This window comes from Poecilia reticulata, chromosome 13, assembly GCF_904066995.2.
Source record: "Poecilia reticulata chromosome 13, P_reticulata-male-v2, whole genome shotgun sequence".
NCBI lineage: Eukaryota > Metazoa > Chordata > Actinopteri > Cyprinodontiformes > Poeciliidae > Poecilia > Poecilia reticulata.
The window spans coordinates 19,812,469-19,836,325 of NC_088842.1; the positions used below are offsets into that span (position 1 = coordinate 19,812,469).

Consider the following 23,857-nt stretch of genomic DNA (forward strand, 5'->3'; position numbering starts at 1 on the left):
CATCAGTCAACTCATTTTGTTTGGCCTTTGACATAACTAGGACATTAATACTTGAACCTATCCTTTTATTTAGTGGTTATTTTACTGTTATTTTTTTTTTTCCAAATTTAAGTAATACTGACAAAAAAAGGAATCTGTTGTATTAAAACCTACAACTTTTATAAGCTGCAGAACCTCTTCTGCTACATTTACTTCTTGAATTGAAACAACGGTTCCAAAAATGGCTTTGTATGAGAAACCAACATTTTAAATCTACAGAAAACAGGATCTAAAATGGGATTTGGCAGATAAAATCTTGTTCATCTCTCGAGTAACATTTACCAGGAAAAGTCGACATATTGCTACTTCATGCCACACAGGAAACTGGAGTCTAATTTCATTTTTATTCAGGATAGTACTTCCCTTTCAGTTAGGTCATAATCTTCCATGTATCCATGACAGATCCCCTTAACTACTATTATGCATGACAACAGAAAGGAATCAAACTTATGTTCGGGTTAGGATGACACTTTACACACACAGCTTAAAGCATGGAAGGAAGTTAAGTACATCAAGGGTGATAAGAGGCTCCAACTCACGACCCTTCTTGACAAAGAGCCATTTTTTTCTTCATCTTAAATCTAAACACACAACCTACAGGAGTGTTACGGATCTTCATTAAACCGTCATTAGAACGCCACGGGTTCCACCCGCCCACCTTCTTCCCTCTTTGTTCGCCATAAAGACGAACAAAGAGAAGAGTGGGTGGGGGGCGAATAGGTAGAGTCTCCAGCTAGAAGTTTTCAGTTCGTCATGTTCACATCTGTACACGCAAAAAAACAAAAAAAAAACAAAACAAAAAGAGGTAACGGTGACCGAGGGAAACAGCACAACAACCTGGCATACACAGACCTCAGTAAGAGGAAGTTTCGGAGTAAATACACACACACACGCATACATACACACGCACACACAGTACGGTTAGGGACCCTGGGGTTTGGTGGCCGTGGTCTCGTCCTTGCACATACACAGACACAGTCTCACACAAGCACTGTACACGGCACAAGAGGTCACCTCAATATATGGAGCCAAAGAAGAGCCAACATCTAGGAGGATGGAGTGAACGGGCCTGTTCAGGCTGGGAGGAGGCTTAAAATTATTGGTCAGACCCTCGGGTCAGACACACACACACACTAACACCCTCAGTCACACAGTGACATACGTCTGTATGCATTTAAAACTCCATAAAGCTACACGCCTGTGCAGAATATACTATCATTACTTAGTGTTGCTAGCTAGAGCCATTGAAATGGCAATATTTAATATTATATGTAACCTTTTTTTCTCCTCAGAATATACAATAATGAAATGCATTTACAGACAAGACAATGGAGGCTGTTCACATGTTCAGTACATCAAAAGTAAGAGCTTGTCTACATTAATTTCTTCATGAGTGCAAAATCCGATGCTCCTCCACCTACTTCAAAGGTTCAATGCTGAGCTTTAGCAAGTCCACTTCTTCACAAACCAATAGAAAAACGAGACAAAACGTAAAAACAAAAAGTCTAAATAAGTTGTTATAAATACGGAATGTGAAAAAACAGGTGGTCCAACAACTTTCAAACAATACAAATAAATGTCCTTCAGTGCTGTAGAATATTTTCTCCTATAACAGGATGATCTAAAAAAAAAAAAGGAAAAAAAAAAGGGAAAAAAATACTAATACTCAAAACAACAGTGGGCTGTTGCTTGCTTGTGGCCCTTGCAGTGAGTAGAAGACCATGGGAAGCTGGTGAGGAACAAAAAGGAGGACAGATGGGAGGTTGGACTGTATCGGGTGGGAGGTCGGGCGTTCACATGCTGTAACCAAAGCTGGGCTGTGGCGGCTGGCCGTAGGCTGGAGCCCCCGTGTAGCCGTAGCCATACGCCTGCTGAGGAGGCACGGCCATGTTGGGCCCTGCTGTTAGCATCAGCTGCGGTGTGCCTGCAAACCATAAAAGTAGACAGTTACAGCCTGGAAGGCTTTGGATAGACAGATGTCAGCCATAAGACAACAAAATAATAAAAGCATAGATAGAAGTATGGACTGACACACAAAATGAGGACAAAAAGACTAATGGGTGAATGGATTGTTGGCCAGATGAACAAATGAACAACTGGATAGATAAAAGTCCATCCTAATTCAGACATGGAAAATACCTCAATCACACTCCTCACTTTGACACTGTCCTGGACTGCAAAGGAACTCTGAATCTGCCGTCAAGAGTTATGTTTCACTATGGGTGTGTCCAAAGTCAGAGGCTGCACCCAGCTGACCCGGCTGACCTGGCAGACACAGGTCGGGTCACTCGCCGACTGCCAATGACGGAAGTGAGCAGCTGTGAAGCTGGACGATGCTGCCTTCAGATTTATTCCCGTCTCTGTCCTTGGTGCATGCAATGTCGCCTAGCAACTGTGACGACGCCAAGCACAACCTGGTAAAAACGCAGCTCGAAATCCTGATGACCTTTTAATACCATTTAATGCTTTTTAATTAAATAATTAACTAATAAAGTTGGTAAATTATATCTTATAGGGTTTTTATGCTACCATATTTAAAGCTGCACAATCGCGGTTAATAGTAGTCATCCCTAATGCCAACTTATCTGTCGCTATATTTAGTAACTTTTCAGACAAAAAAAAAAACAAACTCCCCCCCCCAAAAAAAAACAGGATTTGTTTTTTTTTATTTGTATCGACAAGTCAGGTTTTTTAATGATCGGTGATCAGCCAGAAAATTGCAATTGGTGCACCATTACTCCTGTCCCACTCTAGCTTCCACTGTGTTCCGACATTGTTAGAAGAACTAAAATCTCCTTCATCAACAGAATGAGGGAACGGCCTTCGGTGCACTGATGGGACAAAATTGGCCCTTAAATGCAGCCGTCGAAGGAATCTGGAGACTCTAACTCAGTTAAAGTGTTAAAGCTGTTATTACCGTAAACAATGGGTTGAGACTCCGTGGCCTGCTCCTCCTGTTTCCTCAGAGACTCAGAGGCTTCGAGTTTGTCCACCTGTGGGAAAACATTACCGAGTCAGACTGGAGCTGAAGAGTCGGCGATCGGCTCCTGAAGAGCACAGGCAGAGACGCCATGTTTGTAAAAAAAAAAATAAAATAAAATAAAAATAAAACAAAAAATAAAACAAAAAAAAACTGACCTCGGGGTTATTTCACTGGCTGACGGATGGGACCATTCCTGACAGGCGAAGATCAATACAGTCCAGATTTAAGTAAATAAATAAATAAAACAAAAAACAGGCTGCCGGCGGCAGACCTTGCTCATGTGTTGGAGACCCTCTATAAGGCATGAGGATTAACTAGAGTTAAACAGGTACCGGCTACTCTAATCGAGCGTGGCTACAGGCGTCTATCAGATGGACATCCACCTATCCGTGGTAACAGTTAGGGAATTAGGAGGAAAGACAAAGACAAAGAGCTACTGGGCAATAATGGTCCCACCATCCAGCCACCCAGAACATGTATGAGTATGTAGAGAACCAACCAGGATTATCAAATGTGATAATCCTTATCACATTTGATTATGGGAAACATTACCCCCCCTTTTCCGCTGAAATATTCTACTTACTATAAAATGAAAAGTCAGTCCAAACTCCAATCAGTAATAAGGTTACTGATTAATATTGTAATACAAAAACACTCGTGATATTTAAATTATTTCACCTTAAACCAAGTCAATGTGAAAAACAAAAAATTAAAACAGCTATGAGATGTTAATTAACCCCCCCCCCCCCCAAAAAAAAACAATTTGCTTCGGCCACCTGATTCATTTCTTTCCCCCCTAAACTATTTCCTTCACAGTTCAGAAACAAACCAGCAGGGAAGGGACAAAAGAAAGCAAGAACCAAGCTGCCCCCGAGAGCCTCTTCCAACGCGTTTGGGTTCAGTTCTCTACATACGGCGACACAGAGACAACTACGGCCGATCTGGTTAAGCAGGCTATGCTGAGAAAATACAGGCTGCAGGTTCATTTGACAGGAGAAGGGTTTGAGAAACATGCTGAAGCAGCAGTTTAGTTCTGTTCTTCTTTGAGGGTGCATGAGAAAGACAGAGGGAGAGCGGGCTACAGCGGGAGGAGAGTGAAAGAGGGCGAAGGGGATGACTGTTCAGCCAATTTAAGGTTTCCAGAAGCAGGAACAGCCAGCGGGCGACATCTTTTAGCCTGGTCTGAGTGCTGCTGACGGCTACAGAGGTGGAGGCAGAGGGAGGAGGGGGCAGAGGGGAGGGGGGGCATGCTTGTTCTACTTTTCTTTCCCCAACCAACACACTCAAATTACATGTTTTCTTGCCATCATACATTTAAACTGTCCTTTGAAGAGATGTACTGTACAAATATTGGACACTTTTTTGGTGCTTTTAATCCACTTATTTTGGATTTTATGTTAACATCTGTTTATTAGCACAGAGAAATTAGGCAGTCCACGTAGTAAAAGAAAACAAATCTCTGGATAAATACGCTTTGTGGCTGGTCTGGTACGGAAATTAGGGTTCAATTTAGCTGCAGACTAAATCCTATATAGACATATTGGCTGCATCTAAACCAAACAGCTGTACGCAAGCAAGAAATAAACTTTAATGGGAGCAAATTTTGGGAAAAAAGAGAAAGAGCTGTTTGAAGTTATGAACTAATTTAGGATGTTAACGGCAGACTGCAGCCGAGTGGTGTTAACAAGTCAGCGAATCCATCTGTGACTCTGAATGAGAGGACCTGACGACAGCAGGACAGGGATCCAACCAGAGAGGAACTCTTCACACCAAGAATCTGTTTGGAAAGCCGTCTCCATGTGTGGCTGCACATCTGAGCTCACAGAATCACTAATTAAATGAGGGAGAAAAAAAAAAAAAAAAAAAACTAAAATAGAAAATATCACAGAATTCTGAGGAGCCTTCAGGTCTCCTCAAAATTCTGGCAGTAAAAAAAATGATCAAATCAAATTGGTTTGATGCTGAGATTACCAATTAATTGTGTTATAAAATGTCAACAGACAGCATAAAACAATCTTCATAGCATCTAACGATTAAATGCCAATATTTGGTGTATTCTTTATAAAGCCTTGCACAAGCCTTCATACCCCTTGACATTTTTTTGTACATCAGACACGTTGCAACCATAGACTTTATAATCTGTAGGTGTGGTGATCTACTGTATCCAGGGCTGAGTAAGTCATTACTCTGTAGAGCCAACTACAGCAGCAGGTCTGCACCAGCTTTATATTTCTAGAACTTGACCCGTTTTTTACGAAACCACAAAAAACAGCAGGTCTGGGATTAGCTCTCCTAAATTTTGCCTTACATTATTTTAAATCTCAGTCTGGATTTTGACTGAGCCAGTTTGAAATCATCAATATATTTCAGTCTTAAACATTAAATTGTTGCTCTAGCTGTATGTTTAGGGTTGCTTTGCTTGAGGGTGAACCTCCGCCGTAGTTTCAAGTCTTGTGCTGCCTCCACCCGCCAACTTCAGCCTGATCTCATGTCTCAACTCAAAAAAAAGCGTTCCCAGAGTCCTATGCTGGGGGAAAGGGGTGTTGGTCAACCACATTATATACCGATAGAATAGATTAATCTTTTTCTTGGATTTTAATCTTTTTTGAACAACCAAGAAACATTCTCATTGTATTTGAATTAGAAAAGTCTGAGCAACCACTCAGCAGCTTTCCAAACAGAGCCTTAGAGGTTGGTGAAGAGCCCCACTCCGGAGCACAGTGGGTTGGGTGGGTTGTCTAGTGGAGATTACAGTCAGAAGCGGCAGAGTGACATGAAAGGAGGAAGGGGCATGCAGTTTCTGCTCAGTTTACTCCCGCAAACTAAAGACTACTGGACATGGCAGAGGGAGGACAGGGGGGGCGGGGGTCAAAAAGAATGATTAGAAAATGGATTCGACTTTCACCTTTTCCTTTATCGCATCAACCTGGAAAGGAAATTCAGAGAGGCAACTTAAGGAGGAAAAAAAAACAAATGGGAGTCTCCCCAAAACAGAAATTGACAGAAGGAAAAAAAGATCAAACTGAAGGCTCGTCGCTAAGGGAACCACACAAAACCCTCCAAGCGGTGTGGGTAATTAACACCACTTTTGATACAAATGCAGACTTTGAGATTTTTATGGTGCAGAAATTGCTCACTTTGCATTTTAGGTAAATGCAAAACTAGATGGATTAACTGCAAGGTGGGGCAAATAAATTATGCTACAAAATTAGTCTTAACTATAAACTGTTAAAAAAAATGAGAATCTTACAACTAAGACACTTTGGCTTAAAGTTTTTCAGAAATTCTTCCCTCAAGTCTGCTACCTGTTATGAAGACAACAGCTTGTATTTCTGACTTGCAACAGAGCTATGAAGTAGTTTTCTGAATCTCCACTGCAAAACATTTGTATGGAAAAGCAGCACAAAATGGATGGAAAACAAAATGCAACATCAATGATGGAACAATGATGACAGCAGCAGAGGAAGAGGAGCGAGGACAGACAGAGCTGCTAATATTGAAGGTCTGGAGAGAAAACTTTACTGACAAACAGAATTCGCAGACACTTTTTAGCTTGCTGGTCCTCATAGGAAGGAAGGAAGGAAGGAAGGAATGGTGCAAGTTTGCAAAACTTTCTCCAAATCTTTCAGTAGGCGACATGTAGCCTCTCTATTCAAAGAGAGAGGCTAAATGTCACTCATCGTTTTCTGCTTTTTTTTAATGTTTCTAACCAGATCTCAGTGCGAGACCGCTCATACCAGCCAACCCACCTTAGACAGATACTCCCTCATGACCTGGATGAAGTATGGCATGGAGAAGTCCATGATGTTGTGTCGCCAGGCAGTTTCCAGCACCACGTCTGGCCGCAGCAGGTCGTAGCAGGTGAACAGGCAGGCGGCGAAACACTCCTTTTTGTCTTCGTACAGGAACCAGGCCAAGAGCTCCTCGGCCAGCTCCGTGTCTTTGGACTCTGAGGCATACTGCATGGCGTCCTGTGAGGAGATCACAAAGCCACATCTGTAATTTGGATTTTCGTAGGGAAGGGGAAGGAAGGGACCACATCTGGCATTTTGTATTTAAGCACAGCTTCTGGCACAAACGGTGAGACGGTGCTGCACCTTGTAGAGCTTGTCCTTCTTGCAGAGCTCGACGCTCTGCTTCCAGCGGTTGTTGCCCTTGAAAAGATAAGCTGCAATCCTCCTGAATTCAATCAGTTCGTGTTTCTCCAGGCTCTGAGCCAGTGAGATGTTGTCGAAGTTATCGTATGCGTCGATGGATGTTCGCAGAGCCTGAAAGACAAAAACACAGGATGGGGGGTAAAGTTTAAAATCCAACCATTTGACAAAGTCTAATCATGTCATATGGAAAAAATGTCAACTTTTTTGTCCTTAATTAAATATCAAGGTATTTAAAAAGCTGAAACTTGCAGCACAAGAATAGATGAACAATGACACAGATCGCATCGTACCGCGTAGTCTTCCTCATTAATGAAGAGGTTGTTGAGTGCCTCATTTACTGCCTTGTTGTTGTGATTCTGGACCGACCGCAGGTAAGTTTTAACGAGAGGCAGCTGCTTCATCTGGACACAGAATCAGATTTAAAATAAAGTTAATGAGCACCCCGACACACAACGTTTTAAATGACCCTCAGCTGCTGTCAGTATGATGATTTAATTTTATTCGGAGCCAATTTCACCTTGCTGAAGAAGATCACGGCCCGGGTGTGGTCCAACCGGGGTGAGAGCACGATGAGCAGGTCGTTCAGTAACAACGGCTTGAACTCCAGATAAAACTGGATGGCCTTGTAGTACAGCTCTACATTCGCCACCTGGAATGAGACGCAGACGTTCAGTTCATCACAGATCTGTCTTCCTCAACAAAAACACAACAGTAGTATTTTTTTTTTGTGCCTGTTGTTGTCATTGATTCTTTTTCTCCTCATTACCTTGGTGACAATGTCTTTGAACTGACCCTCCTTCCAGGCGTCAGCTGGATGGTTCATCATGGTGATGATGGCGTTGTCATATTCCTCATACTTGTCATAGAGGAATACCAGCTCGGCCCAGAGGTGGGCCTGCTCAGCTGCCCTGAGAACCTGAAATACACACACACACAAATATAATTTCATTAACTCACATTTGAAATCAGTAGTATTGTTTTTAATTTCCCAGTTTATGCATATTTGCCTGAAATGAATCACTTTACTGCCGAGTGACTGATAAAGAATCAAACACCTACTTTAGGAATGTTGACGCGGGACCAGAAGAGCTCCAGGTGTTCCCTCATTTTCTGCGGCTTAAACTTGGAATAGAGGATGGCCAGCTCAGTGAACATTCCCATGTGGGCGCGTTCCAGACCCAGAGCGGCCTCAAGCATGGTGATCAGCTCCTCAAAGTAACCACGGTCCTGCAGGAGACACAGAGGGACTGAAGGACACCAAGCAAGGACTCGCATTGACACAAAAAAATTGATTTTAGCCATTTGCTCTCCTAGCAGATATGTTTTGTTCGATGAAAAGACCATGGTAATTTCCGTGAAATTAATTCATGCCTACCTTCAGAAATCAAATCGAAATTCAAAGTATAAGATCTTTTTTTTCCATATTTGACTGAAGCAATACCTGGTAGTAGTTGATTAGTTCCTCCAGCTCGTCGGCATGGACGACTATGTGCAGACCGCACATCTGGGCAAGACGGAACTCCTTCCCATCTACACAGGCGAAACACACCTGAAGGAGCAGAAAAATGTACTTCACACACCTAAGCCAATAAATATCATATTGCAATACCAAATAAAACGAATCAGCTTCATCACCTCCTTCCAGGTGCGGGTGCTGTTGGCTTTGCGTGCTCCGTCTACGGCTGCCTGGTATTCTCCCAAATGCACCAACGTGGAGGCCAGACGGCCAAAGTTGGAGACGTTGTTGTAAAGCAGCTTGGCCGCTTCGTACATCTTGTCGTCATAACAACGATCGCCCACCTTAACAAAAAGAAACAGGAGGTCAAACCCAGAACGGACGCCTCGAGCGCCAGCTGCTCCAGATGCGAGTGAGCTCCCAGGACCTACTTGCTGAATGTGAGCGTTGTTGGGACCGTTGATGAACTCTTCCAGCTCCGCCAGACGATTGGTTTTGGCCAAAGCGAAGATCAGCTCTGTCTCAACATACGACTCCCGAGCCTTCTTGCGAGCCATCTGCAAGAACTTTACCAGATCCTCCCAGTTTCCTGCAAATGACCCATCGATTATACATTTACCAAACATAAGAAATTTCAAATAAAATAGGGAAGAGGTTTTAAAATGAAAGATGATCAGGTAGAGGCGGTCTCACCACTTTGGGCTGCAGCCTGTCCCACCTCCATGTAAGCAGATGGGTCGTCAGCCTTGATGTAGGAGTCGATGGCTTCCTTGACCATTCCCTTCTGCAGCTGGGCCTTGGCCAGCTGACTCCATACTGGAGGCTCATTGCAACGCTCGGCAAATTCATATGCCCTGTCCAAGTTTCCAATGTGCTCAATCAGAACCTACAAAGGAAGAAGATCAAAGAAAAAGCTTAAAACATGGTTATTACAGTGAAGACCAGTATTAAAATAAGACAGAAAACGACAAAACCGGAAGTAGATTGGAAGCACACAACAGTGGAGCCTGTGGCCCTCACCTGAACAGCAGAGGTGTTGACGTCAAACTTCCGGAAAATTGCAAAGGCCTCCTCAAACAGCTCGTTACTGATGGCAATATTTGCTATGTCTGGGGCATCGTAGTTGTCAAGGCGATTGATGTACTCCATAACACGAGTTCGGTCAGCTTTAATGGCCGTCAGAATGAGCAGGTTCTGCAGGTTTCTGAAAAGAGCAACGCATTTAACAGGCTATAAATTACATAAATGCCACTGTTTATTTTCTCAACTGACAAAACTAATATGGGTTATGGAAGTCCATAGAGGAAGCAAGAAACGGGTATCTGAGTAACTTGCTTAAAAAAAAATAACTGAAGGACAATCGGCTAAAAAGTCAGACTGGGGTTTGTTTGGGTTTCAGGAGGTGGCCGATGCATCACCTGTGCTCACTGAAGACAGAATTGTCCAGCACAATCTTTTCCAGCAGCTCAATGAGCTCATTGGGCAGGTCGGCCGTCATGAAAGCCTTCACTGTGACGGATACTTCCTCTGGATCCTGAGTCTCTGATAATGCTGTCTGGACCACCTACAGCAGAGGAACAGCACACGTCATCCTCAATGGCTCATGATAATTTGGTCAGTCAGTTGTTTGTGTTAATATAGAAATCAAAAGTATGCCTCCCTTTGGTTACGCTTGTTATGCATAGAGCTGAAACACTATTTGCTTTTAGTCCAAACTAAAACAGAGCAGATCATGTTAAAACATTTGTGTGAGAACCAAAATGGGAGAAAATATTCTAATAATTGCATTTTGTCACTTTCTTTTGAACTTAGATCCTGTTTTGTTGTTTTGCAGGGGTTCAGTGGATGTGTTGTTAAACCCTAGTTGTGAAAACACGAAGGCTGCGATGATATTTCTGAATTAAGGCTGCTCATCCTGAACTGTATCACAATTAAAGGTTACAGCATATTGAATTCATATTAGCTTTGGCACAAGCTGGTCAGACCTGGTCAATAAGGGGTCTTCTGTAGTTGTTGGTCTCCAGCAGGACACTCGCCCACAGCTCAGGGTTCTTGCGTCGTACAAGATAGCGGGACAGACTCTTGAACAGCGAGTTTTCATTGCACACCTAGAACATATACAGTAGAAACAAATCAGGGAAACATGAAAGCATTCCACATTTATGCCCCTACCCAATAATTTTGGCTGTAAGGAATTAGACTTATTCCATAAACAGCTTCTTATTTGTAGCTCACATGAATAAGTTCCTGGTCACACTGTCCTCTTTCGTAAGCCACGCAGGCCAGGTGGGGATCTCTTTTCTCGCAGTATTTGCCCACGACACGGCTGTCGTAGAAAGGGTTCTCCCTTAGAAAGCGCTCAGGGTTGTTGTTGCTGTCGATGTAGATCTTGGCCAAAGCATTGTGGGTAGCGGGTTCCTCGCAGCCTTCATGGATACGAGCCTCCAACCAGGGCAGCAGCAACTTCAGACTGCAGAGAGTAAAACACCGATTTAGGGACAAGACAAAAACACTCTGAGGTACATCATGTAACAGATATGTGTGATAATAGGTTTCACGTCTGAGGTAGTTTCATTCTTACCGATTTCTTTTCTCTACTTCAGCAACAAGTTCATCCGTGGAAAACTGCCCCCTGACCACCATTATCAGGTTCTTAATCACATCCTCAGCACAATCCACGTCCAATAAACCTCCGATGACCACTGGCAGACGACTTGGGTTCACCTGGAGCAAATAATCAAGAAATCGTCGTGTTTATGCAAAAATGAGAAAAGCACAACCACAACGACATCAGAAGAGCTGCCTGTAAGAGAAGAAAAGTACCTTCTGGACGTAGATCTCGATGTATTTCTGAAGGCTGTTGCGATACAGGTAGAGGACCAGGTCATGGACAAAATCAAAGCGGTCGCATACAATGATTAAAGGAAGCTGGTCAGTAAGTTTAGCCTCCTGTTGGACAAAAAAATACAAGCATTATTGGCAATAAAAACTTGTATTTTGATAAAATATGGGATAAAAAAAACTTTACAGTAGGGTAAAAGTTATACACTGCTAATTTCTAACCTTCAGGAAGTTCTTCACCCGCTCCGGGTCGTAGCAGTTACTCTCTCGACAGATTCTCTCCACCTCCTTAATCTGGCCGGTTTTGCAGGCAGCTTGAATATATTTGAAGTGGACCTCTGGATCTTGACTAAAGTTCACTATAGAACCCAGGAAGTAGAATAATCCTGGAAAAAAGATGGGGGGAAAAAACGACAAATTTTCACCATCACTTTGGAAAAATAAAAATGTTTGCAACAGCAACCGATCTCCACCTTACATCCAACTTTGAAACGCATTTTCAACTCACCTTCAAAGCTCTTGAATGACTCAAAGAGCTCAGTGAGGGACTGAGTAGTGAGCTGTTCATGGTACTTTGAAGCCACCTGCACACAGATCTGCAGGTTCTGGCGGATGTTGGCCGACAGCATGGCTCTCAGGCACTCCAGTGAGTCCTCCACTGAGAGGGAGCCGAAGAAATTCACCAACCACTGCAGGAATGATCAGAAAACATGCAGCAGATACAACTACACTCCTTGTAATCTGGCTAAATTCCTCATCAGTCAGGTGTTTTAATTGTCATTTTAAGGAGTTTATTTCAATTTGATACCTCTGGGTTGAGAAGGTGTGTGTGCACCACGGCTCGCTTTATGTCATACAGGTCTGTGTAATGCTCCAGTGCCCTCTGCAGGAGGCCAGCCTTCTCACACAGCTGTGCCACATGGGCGCGGTCGTAGTGGGTGAACATCTGATTGCCAAGGATGGCGTCTGCCACCTAAATGATATGACACATGAAAGATAAATCGTCATTAGACGCTTTACACTGGTTGGTTCCTGCTACCATTCTCACTGCTTGTAGCACTCTGTATCACAGGGTTTGGAGGGTAATCACTGATTTTACATTACTAATCCATTGTTGTTCATAATGTCAGTATTTGATTCTGAGATTAGAAACAACTATCATTGGCAACTCTGAATCAAACAACTGGTTATTTGCATCTACCTGTGGAGCATGAACCAAGTTCATTTCCAGTAAACGTGTCTGCAGCGGTCCTTCCATGGGTCTGTTGTTTTTTAGAGCATCTAGTAAGAATGAGGTGCACTGCTGGATCAGGTTGTACTCCATAAACACGTCAACAATCTGGAGAAAAACAAAATTATGTACATGTTTAATCATGTTTCTAAATGTTTTTTTTTTTTTTAAATGTAAAAGTAACACAACTGTACTGTTTAACAGCCGACACATATGTCATACCTGTGTAATATCAGCAAGAGGTTCCTCATCCTGAACCAGCATCTGGGAGAACTGGAGACCTTGCTCTGGACTGATCCGCATAACGTTCCTCAACAAGAAGATCCAGTCTGGTGTGTAGCCCACCTGCAGGACCCACAGATTATTCCTTTGGTTTAACCAACTCATAATCCTTTATCTGAACATTAGATAAGCCAAGCTAAAATCCAAACTCCTCAATATGTTTTTCTGGGTCACCCAACAAACGTAGAATACATAAACGTTCTCCATCACACACCTTCTTGGCATAAAGAACGATCTTCTGAAACTGTCCGGTCTCTGCAAAGCACTGGATGACTTTATTTGGGACATTTGCTCTGAGATACACACTGAGGGCCAGAGTGGGATCGACAGACTTCACCAGGTCTCCGAGCTCCTCAGAACATTCCAGCTGGAAACAAACACACAAAGCAAATTAACAACAAAATCACAGACCTAAGTTATTACATCAAAAGAAAAAGAAAACTGAAATTTGGTTTTTACAGTTCCATAATCCAAAAAAAGTGAATTTGGCTGACAGTGACAGACACATACTCAAACAGCACACAGTGAGAAAATCACCTAGAGACAATTGACTTTTCAAGAGGTTTTAAGTACAGCTTGACTGTTGGTAAGGAAAGGCATCTACCTTATCCTCCTTCAGCCATTTCTCCAGTAGCTGCTTGCGGCCCTGCTGAAGAACAGGCCTGCAGAGCTCCAGAGACTCAAACTTATTGAGCTGGCCTTGGTCCAGCAGGATGCCGAAGTACTGGAGCAAAGGAGAAGTCTGGCCCGGTTGTGCTGGAACACTTTGGAACCTCCGAATGGTGTCTGGAGTCCGCAGGATGCCCTGAAGCAGAAAATGGACAGTCCACCCTTTTCATCAAATATAATATATATACATCTATAAAAATAAAAAAAAGAATTTCACAGTATTTGGCTGGGGCACTTAAGTCTCATCACAAATCTTCTCCTTTGTTTGTATAAGAAATATAACCATAAACTGAGTATTTATGTGATGTCGCGTGTGCACATTGGCATGCAGAAGTACCTTAGGGGCATTGGCCGCCACCTTGGCTGCTTCCGAGTAATTTCCTGCAGCAAACAGGGTGTTAAACTTGCGAGCGAATAGTTCCTCGGCACCAGCAAGGTTGTTGCGTACAGCCATGCGTAGAGCCAGGTCTGGGTTCTGGAGCACGTTGGTGATGTATGGGATTATATTTTCTTCCTCCACACACACCGAAAGCACCTGGAGAAGAAAATAAAATCATTAACACACTATATCTGATGAAACAAAGACACACGTGATCAAAAGTTTTTACACCGCTTGATCTTTTTTACATTTGATGTAAAAGAATGTGTGTAATTTGCTTACATTCAAAATGATCATAAAATAAAATGTAAAGGAAAAAAAATTCCCAACCAAAAAATAACTGTAGTTAAGCAATGTTGCACTTAAGTACTGAACTGATTTTGATTTAAACACTGGATTACATTATTTTTTGAAAGGAAAAAAAAAAAAAGAAAAATCAACATAACTTGAACCAAAACTCAAATTCAAAATATGTTCTTGTCTTTATGCACAGTGCTAAAATATATGTCACTGTAGGCATGTGCAACACTCTGAGCAGTGTGTGTAGGACCTGCAGGTGCAAGCCAAGACAAATAACAGGATTAGGTTGTGCAGCTTGCCTAGCCAAGCTTTGCCTCCCTGCTGTGGCTGTCACATGCTGCCCGAAAGTAAAAATGCTGCTGCAGCGAGATATTTTCACACAGATTTACTCAATCAAGGTCACACCCAAGGACCCAAGCTGATAGGCAGTAAGCTGACATACCACAGGGAAAATGAATCACCAACAAATGTCAGGACTAACGCACGCACACACACACACACACACACACACACACACACACACACACACACACACACACACACACACACACACACACACACACACACACACAAAAACGTGTAAGAGTGTAGTTCAAGCATGCCTGTCGAGCGTGAGACAAGAGCCGGTTTAAAAATTAATTGTTAGGTGTTTAATTAACATCTATGATTTGGAGCTGGTTCTAATGTTTGATCTCTAGTCCTGATTTGATAAACACAGATAAATAAATCAAGTTTATCAGCTGAAAATGTACCTGTCCTTTCCTGTTAACTCCAATAATCCCAGCAGTGGGTTCATGTGGGGCAGTGACAAAAATGGTCTCCCCGCTGATCCGGTTCATGTAGATGCAAGTTCCAGTCTCCAGATCATACAGGTGGATGTAGCCGTACTTTGTGATGAGAAAAACGACATCTTGCTTGGAGCTGATCTAGACGTGCAGAAAGAGAGAAAGAGGTCATAAATGCAGCTAGCATCTAAATGTGAAAGTTCAGGTAGCGCTAGCAACCACCGGCTGGAAGCCAGACTCCCAGAGGTAGACTGAAACGGTTCATTTCTATGGTGATCCAAAGGAACGCTGACTGGGAAATGGTAGCCAATCAGAGTCCTACTATTCCCTACAAATCCTGACTTCTGCAGTGTCACAAGCTTGCTCAGGCACTGTCTGGATTTAGTTTATAATTAGCATTAGCCCAAAATTAAATTTGGACTGAAAAGAACTGCACAAATCATTTTCTTAAGTTAAAATTTGTTATGAATTGGTGCTTTATAAATAAACTGAACAAAACTGCATTCTAATGGTCACCAGCATATAGAAGCATTGTACCTGCATAGCAACAGGGAAGTCGTTCTGTGCTTCCGGAGGAAAGAAAACATCCACGGCTTTTTTGGGGAATGGTTGGTTTCCACTTGGCGGGGTTCCGACTTCAATAATATGAAGCTGGAAGTCAAAAAGAAAAGAAGACAAAGTCAGCCAATGTGGGTTTGTGTTAAGCTTCAGGTTTTCAATTTAGTACATTTAAATTGGAATCTGGATGAAGTCAGCTGTGATCTCTTTTATCTATGCAGCCGTGAGCAGGAGGCTTCGCGGCGCTGCTAAATCGTACTTTTCCTCCTGCTTGTCCCCGCACAGCAAAGCAGAACAGAGTCGATTCTTCGGTGTTGCCCTCCATCTTAAATTGTGCAAAGCCAGCAGCATGGCCTTCAATAGGCTGGGAGACCTTCCTGTCCACAGAGTACAACTGCATGGCACCAACAACACGATTTTGCTGAAGGAGAAAGAAAAAAAATAAAACCATATATCTCACCGACACTGTCAGACTCATTCATTATTAAAGCGCTCTTCTAGTGATTCTACCTGAGCTGAGATACCAATGAGGAGCAACCACTTCTGTTTGGCGTCAGTACGGTAGTTGATGATCTGGCAGCCTGCCAGGCTGGAGTGGCGGTCAAACACTTTGATTGGTTGAGAATCGCCCTCCATGCTCCAGTGGTACACGGCGTTGTCTGTGACCAGGGCCACGGTGTTGAGAGAGATCCACTTCCAGAAAGTCACGTCGTCTGTCATGGTGTGAGCCTTCATCTTGCTTTTCATCTCAATGTTAAAGATCTGCAGGGTCTTTGCAGCTGAAAACATCGAGAGAAAAGGTGACAGAAATGAATGCCGTGATCATCCGACACCATTTCAAATATTTACTTCAAATGAGGGTTATGACTTAAGGTACGACAACGCACAAGCCAAAGCAAACTTTTGGATTAAACCTACCATTGAGGCATACCTACTCCAGCTGCTGGATAGGTGCTGGAAATCAGGGACTTGACTTACAAAAACGGGCCATTAAATAAAAAATAATAATAGCCAGAAACAGCAGTAAAACAAACAAAGGCAACCACTAATATGGATCTGCATTCAATCACGCTAGATGCCACAACCTCTTAATGTCAAATTTATTTGTTAAAGTCGCAATTAACAGCTCTGCTAAAAAGGAGGTTCTGCTCTTAAATGCAGCCCAGTGTTGTATTTTTTTGCCACTTTGACAACACAGCTGAAATATGGAGCTACGTTACCATAACGGCGAAACTGGGTTGTAAAATGAGGACATATGTTACAGGCCAGGTGGATCTTTTTGTTTGTGATATACTTGCATTCATCACAAGTAATAAGATAAGCTTTTTCAGATGATTGTTCTTAAAAGGTTTTTGTCTCAAAATAAATATAATACAATGCTTCAGTTGGCGTGTCTTGTAGATTTTAATAGTCAAAATATATTTTTCTTCTCCATAATTTGTACCCAATGTGAACTAATGGCACTGTAATGTTTTGTTGATTCTGTGGCAGACGCATTTGTTTAGGTGTATTTTTTTTTTTTTACCCTCTTGCCTTTTAATGCAAAGCCAGGTATATTTTATAAAATGCTGTCTCCAGAAATAAACATTATGGCCTTTGGAGGTTAAACTGAAGACTCTGTGTCACATCTTCAGCTTCTAACATCACCCAGAAGAATGAAACTTTGGGCATGTTAGAGCTTCAGCGGCATTTAAGATGTATTTAGGTACATAGAGGGGATTCATTTAGGCTGGGTGTGAATGCAGATTAGGAAGAAGCACAAAGACAAACAGATGTGATAACAAGGAGGATGCTGGTCAGATGCACTCAAACCCATTTTCATTTCCTCCAGTTCAATCTTGTTGGAGGAAAGTGTCTGTTTATTGAGCTATGTGGAGCAAATATCCCTTATTAACAGTGGCTATTCTAAATAAGTAATCCAAAATAGACAATGAAGTATTGATATTATAAATCTATTCAAATTTAACCATCAGCCCAGCTCTAAATGTGCTGGTACATTCTTTTAAGATCAATGCCAATTTTTGGTATTCCCAGCTTGCCAAGCTTTATCACAGGCTGTGCACAATATTTTGTTGCTCTAATGAATCAATGTTTTCCTTTAATCTTCATATTTTCCTCCTGTATAATAAAGCTCATCATGACAGAGCGCCTGCTTCAGCTCTCATTTTGCCTGAATCGTCTCACCTGTTCTGTCCATAGTTCTATCAAAACATTTGAGAGCTGCTGAAACGCTAGTCAATCAATTATGATGTTTGAAGCAAAGTGCTGATGTGAAAAAGCAGAACTTTTGTCAATTCTGTCTGTAAAATTAACTGAAATGGCGTTAAATGCAGGTCAAATTGTTAATATGTTGTTTAACATGAAGACAGTAATAACACTATCAAATCACTAAAGCAATCTAATGTGGAGGAAAATAGAGGCAGTTTTATTTTTAAGAGCACTATGTGCGTTTCTGGTTTGTAATCTACTGCAAAAATGATACCAATTTTAAATTTGCAATAATAAAAAAGAAAAAATATTTAAGTTAATTTCACCCATCCTTAATTAAGGCTGAACTGCAGAAATTCTTTAGTACAATATTCTTTGGCTGCCAGGATGAACTGGTTAGTGAGACTGCAGAGCCTCGAACATCATTAAGTGGGGGAAATCATACAAAAATTATAGTAGTGGTGTAGTAGACGATGCAATAGTGGTGGAATCATACTATTTATTTTTATAACCTAGTGAAAAAAAAAAAAAAAGGATTCACAGAAGCAAGGACATGATTATACTATACCACTGAGTATTTTTTAAAATATTTGATTGATAACGGGAACAACTGTACTGCAACGCTACAGCTTGTTTTGTTTCTCACCACGGATGCAGGCAATTAAAGGTGTTTTGATATCTGTAAATCAGCTTTAACATGTTCAACACCAGCCCAGATGCAATTACTCAAAGATTTCTATCACACATCAAATAAACAAACTCAAAATTCCATGCAGGCAAAAATATTTTGCAGTCTATAAAAAGGTCTAAATAAACCCTAAAATGTGTATTTACATACTGTACAAAACAGAAGACTTAAAAATATGCTATACAGTATGTTGTGGAAAATAAGATGTAGATTAAAATATATGTACATTGTATCAAATGTACAAACACACATTACAAAAAAAAAAAGAAGATGACGAATTTAAAGCCATTTTGGTAATCTCTGCTTCTGCAGGGTTTTTTTTTTTTGTTATCTCAAGCACTGGATTAAATTACAATAAGCAAAGTGCAAACATTTTAAGACAGTGCATACAGGAACACTTTGACAACTCGGGATATGTAAAATTCAACTCACCGTCTGCAAACATAAGAGAGCAGTAAGAAATGAAAAAAAGAGCAAAAACAAGCAAAACAGACAAAGCATTTATGACAGCATGACATTTCACTATTTCTACTGCTACTTTTCCTAATAGTACTTTACATTTGAATTGGTAACACTACACTGCAGTTGTTGACAAACAAAGATGGAAATGATCTACTTATGAACATCAAAATGAAAAGCAGAATGTGAAAGCTACGTAACTGACAACACAAAGTTAATTTACACAAATGATCCCGTGACTTAGACAAGATAATAGCAAGAAATTTGACCGGCCAAATCTTAACTGTTAACTTTTACTTTTTTGGACAATGTCAAAAAAAAGAAAAAAAAAAGAAAAAAAAAAAAAGAAACCCTAAAATACTCTCTATGTCCCAAAAATACGACACGGATTCAAGCAATTGCTTACCTTTAAGGGCGATAACTTTGCTGGCGGGGTTCATGATGGCGCTGTCGGCAGAGATGGGCCGGCGGATGGGGTTGTTGGGATCGGCCATGTCAATGATGACAACCTGGGCCTGCTCACCCACTTTCTCCCTCACGCAGATGAACTTGTCAGACTCCATGGTGAGAGTGCTGAAGCCAATGTTGGCTGGGTTGATCCCCAAGTTCTGGAGCTGTCACAGAAACATGAAAACTGTTTGAGCAGCACAGCCTACACAGTCCTTTACAATTCTAGAGCAAGAGATGTAAAAGATCATCCATGGGTTGCAAGACCCCCGTTATGGATTTTATTTATAATCATGATAACTACGATTTTTTAAAAGCGTAAAAAAAAAATAAATAAATACTTTACATAACGTAAAGCAACCCAGGAAGGAGAAATGCTGGTTCCTTCCTAGCACTAATTGCTTAGAATTCATCAAGGAAATAAGACTACAAGTAAAGATGCATAACTCAATCAGCCAGAGATAATCAAATCAAATACTGAAATTCACTTTTTTTATTTTATTTTTTTTTTCAAAACAGTAAATTTAGCAAAACTGTTTCCCAATATCTGAACAAGTTTGAGTAAAAACCATAACAACAGAAATACATAAAGGTTAGGGACAAATCTGCTTTATTAATAAATAAATGACGATATCCTTGTGATTACATCCTTTTTTGTTGTATTCAGAGCAACATGCAGCACATTTTTATTCCACGTATAACAGGCCTTAGAAAATATCATAAAGTCGTATCAGCTAGGAAAAGCCTGATGGGTTCATCACTAATTGCAAGATGACCCCATTGATGCATCAAAGCGCATGTTTCGCTCTCATTTTGAATAAACTCAGAGTGAAGTGCATTAAAGCACCAGCTCCTAACTCTATCCCTCCAGCTACAACAAACCTGACTCAAATTGGTCAGTAATTGGCAGGTTCACGCTCAACTTGTTGACAAGCTGTTGAAGTAATTCATTTCAGTAAATCAAGTACATTGAGGAAAGAGCTGAAAATGCAGTTAAGTGTTCCCCAATGCCCATAGATGGAATAAAGACCCTGTTTGTTGATGTAGTTTTTAAATTTGGACTTCTGATCACCAGTCAAAGGCGATCAAGTTAAAATTGCCCAATTACGTTCATTAGATACTACTGTATACAAGGGATTGTGAAAACCTGGACGCTTGATATATGCTCACAGTACTCAATGTATGCAAAAAATAAATAATGAATAACCTTGTTATTTATGAACACAAGTCATCTGCCAACCACAATAATACTGATGAAATGTAGTGTGGATTTTGTGCTCATATCTTTTTTGTCTTTCAAAAAGTATTCTTTTATTTTACATAATGCTATATTTTTAAATAAATAATTGGAGATAACTCACTGGTAAGTTTTCACAAGCTTTACTAAAACATTAAAATGAAATCTGAGAAAAAAAAACCCCCAACAACATTTCATAAGGTTATAGATTAAGGCTGCTCAATGATGGCAGACATTTTGATGTTATGTTTATTCTTGGGTTAAGCATGAAAACTAACAGCCTCAAATTTGGCATCATTATGCTATCTATACATTAAACGTTTTGGGTTGAGTGTCACACAACCAACAGTTTTAGGCATTTTTGAGCAATACATGTTTTGAGTTATTGCTAAGAGTGCAAAGCAAATAAAAAGGGATTTAGTCCTCATTAGTTGTTCCTCATCTAGAAATCAAATTAGGAACTTTTAGCATAAGGTTTGCACATCTAGGTGTGGCAAGTTTTCCTAAACCTCTGCCTTACCACCAGAAAATCTGACCATAAAGTTAAATAGAGAACATTATGTACCATGTATAGGATTGGTATAATCAGGAAAATGACATAAATAAGCGGTTTTAAAAACCAAACTAAACTTCTATTTAGATATGAGAAAAAAATATAATCACAGTCACATTCACAGTCGGAGTTCCTATGCAAATTCAATAATCCAGCAGAACCAGAAGCTGGGAAGTGATTGAAATGTACTGCAGTCATATCTACGGGGCTTTAGGGAAATCTAAATAGTTGGGGAAAAATCGGATGCCTCATTGATTGAGTCGCTATTTTGCGTCAGACGACAGATTGACATTACATTTAGTCAGAAACGTCATTTAGATAAAACGTGCAATGCAAATCGCTAGTCGTGACACAACGCTCAGTGCATGACGTTATATGGCAATAGGTCCTGTCAAACTGCAGCTGATCGGGCTTTAATAACCCGCTTCTCTTCATCCGAAGGCCCTTGTGACTGTAACAATGTGATACAAACGTATTTATGACAGCTTTTATAAGAGCAATGCGCGATGGTGTCTGAACGGTAACTTAAATACTCCAGCGCCGTTATAATTAAATCACTCTCAACATCCCATACGATCCGCTAACTAACGGTTCAGGCGCTAACGCAAAAGCTAGCAGCTCAACTAATTAAGCTACACGTACGGCAACCATTACAGAAAAAATGAATAATTGTTTAACATGGCTATAAAAGAGTGGCAGAAAGAAATGTTTCTGGTAGAGAGAAGCGTTTTAACTCGAGTTCACAAGCGTAAGACTAATGAATGAAGATACCAGTTGGCTAAACGGGGGAGGGGAGGTCATTCATTTGCTGCGGGTATTGACGTTAGCTTGTCTAGCAAACTGTCAAACGGTTATTATACAGAGAAACAAACAAGTAATGAAAACGCTGGGAACTGTGAAGCTGTAGCGTTCCTTCGCATACCTGCAGGTGCTCCTGGAAGCGGATAGGCAGGATTTGAGCCATGGTGATTTCTTGAGCTTCTCCGGAGTCCTGAAATTCTAGCCGTACAGCTAGCTAGCTCGGCAGTTAGCACCGCGCTAGCTACGACCTCTTCACTGAGAGTGTAGGTCGGAGCCAGTCAGTGAAAACGGCTGCACGGCGAGAAGGAAAATCACTATGGCGTGTTTTTAGTTGTGTTTCCGAAATCTGATACTCGTGAAAATGTTAAATTTGTCTTCCTTTTGTGTATGCTTTCTGCACAGCATCGATGGATAGCGGCAGCTACGGCTGATCTTCTCTCTGAAATCCGCAATGGCGGCGGAAACGGCTCAGTGTTCCCTCTCCGGAAGCATCCAGGGAGCTCTGGAAGGACACTGGCTCTTTCCTCGTGTGAAATCTCTTGAGATTTAACCAGTTTTATTACTGATTGAATTAACTGTTACAAAATAAAGCCTTGCTGTGCTTCAGCCACTTGCGTTAGTTAAAAAAAATAAAAATAATTTCATCTCAAATCATTCCTATAACGGTTTATTTTAATTAAAAACCTCTCCAAAATGTTTAACAGTTCAGATGATGCAGACAAGATAAATATAAATAAAAATCAATTTAACTGGAAGCCATGGATACAGCCTACACATTTGTACTTTTATAGTGATTATTTTTACACTTAATCTTCCTCAGATCGGATCAGAGGTTATAAGCACTGGAGGTTAATGAATGGCTCTCTGCACACCCCACATTATCAAACACACTCACTTCACATAGTCTTTATGCAGAAAACCTTCTTATGATTCAGCATTTCAGACACGCTATTGAAAGATACACTTTTGGAGTATGTTTTATATTATAGACATCTACATTATTTTTTTAGGATGCATTTTTTAATCAAAGGTTGTCTGACTGCCAGAAAATATGCTTTTTAAGGTAAAATATAGTAAACTTCAATGTTTTTAAACAGGGATCATGTTTAGTGTCATATGCAGCCTCCACCACATTGAAAACTTCCGCTAACATAGTTTAGTAAGAAAATTACAATTTAGGAATCAACATTTTCTGCAATATTTGTTCGGCTTAGAGTTGTCTTCATGACACCAGATGAAGCACCGTTTCATCTGAGAAAACTATGGAGCAACAGTGTGCTGACCCTCCACCACCTGTTTCTGTACACAGACTGCTATGCAGCTGGCTCTCACCATTTCCACTCTTTTAAAGCAAAGCTTTCGTCTGTCTTAAAACTTTAAATATTCTCTAAAAATCTGACTTACAAAGTTGGGATCACAAGACAAAGTACAATGTTCCTCTCAAGAAATTAATTTAGTTTCATATTTTAAACACAAATATATGAAAATAGCATACTTATGTCCTTCCTTAATTTGCTTATTTGTAATGTTCGTATACCTCACCCAGTCAATATGTTATTTTGTTGGTTGGAAGCTAGAATGTGTGGCACACACTACATGTGAAATTTATGTCTCAAATGTGTCAAATAATTTTTCTAATACCAATCAAATACACCAAAGCCAAGGCATTCTTTTCATGTACCACAACCTGGATAACACCAACATATTAGTGGTACTGTTCAATGGAAAAAATGCTTAATTCCTAGATTAAAAATTTTCCATAGAAAAAAAAGACTCGTCACAAA

General features: G+C 40.8%; 1 protein-coding gene across 5 annotated transcripts; it reads right to left on the reverse strand.

The window, feature by feature from the left end:
• Positions 1–369: 369 nt before the first annotated feature.
• On the reverse strand, positions 370–22,615 carry LOC103474743 (clathrin heavy chain 1). 5 transcript variants are annotated; one of them, XM_081615111.1, is made up of 34 exons: positions 22,195–22,615; positions 19,442–19,649; positions 16,191–16,459; positions 15,940–16,101; positions 15,660–15,773; positions 15,090–15,263; positions 13,996–14,193; positions 13,594–13,794; positions 13,204–13,356; positions 12,930–13,052; positions 12,678–12,815; positions 12,285–12,449; positions 11,985–12,165; positions 11,699–11,862; positions 11,459–11,584; positions 11,217–11,359; positions 10,871–11,105; positions 10,621–10,743; positions 10,054–10,199; positions 9,656–9,839; positions 9,329–9,521; positions 9,067–9,224; positions 8,815–8,979; positions 8,621–8,728; positions 8,239–8,406; positions 7,946–8,095; positions 7,697–7,828; positions 7,470–7,580; positions 7,120–7,290; positions 6,772–6,993; positions 5,928–5,948; positions 3,178–3,215; positions 2,957–3,032; positions 1,825–1,963 (listed from the first exon to the last, which is right to left on the reverse strand). In XM_081615111.1, the coding sequence occupies exons 1-33, from the start codon at positions 22,234–22,236 to the stop codon at positions 3,002–3,004; spliced, it is 4,917 nt and encodes a 1,638-aa protein (XP_081471237.1). In that variant the 5' UTR covers positions 22,237–22,615; the 3' UTR covers positions 1,825–1,963; positions 2,957–3,001. The 5 variants fall into 5 exon arrangements, with proteins under 5 accessions (XP_008424136.1, XP_008424139.1, XP_081471239.1 ...); XM_008425914.3 differs by lacking the exon at positions 3,178–3,215 and having other exon boundaries at positions 370–1,963; positions 22,195–22,614; XM_008425917.3 differs by lacking the exons at positions 3,178–3,215; positions 5,928–5,948 and having other exon boundaries at positions 370–1,963; positions 22,195–22,613.
• Positions 22,616–23,857: the final 1,242 nt, after the last annotated feature.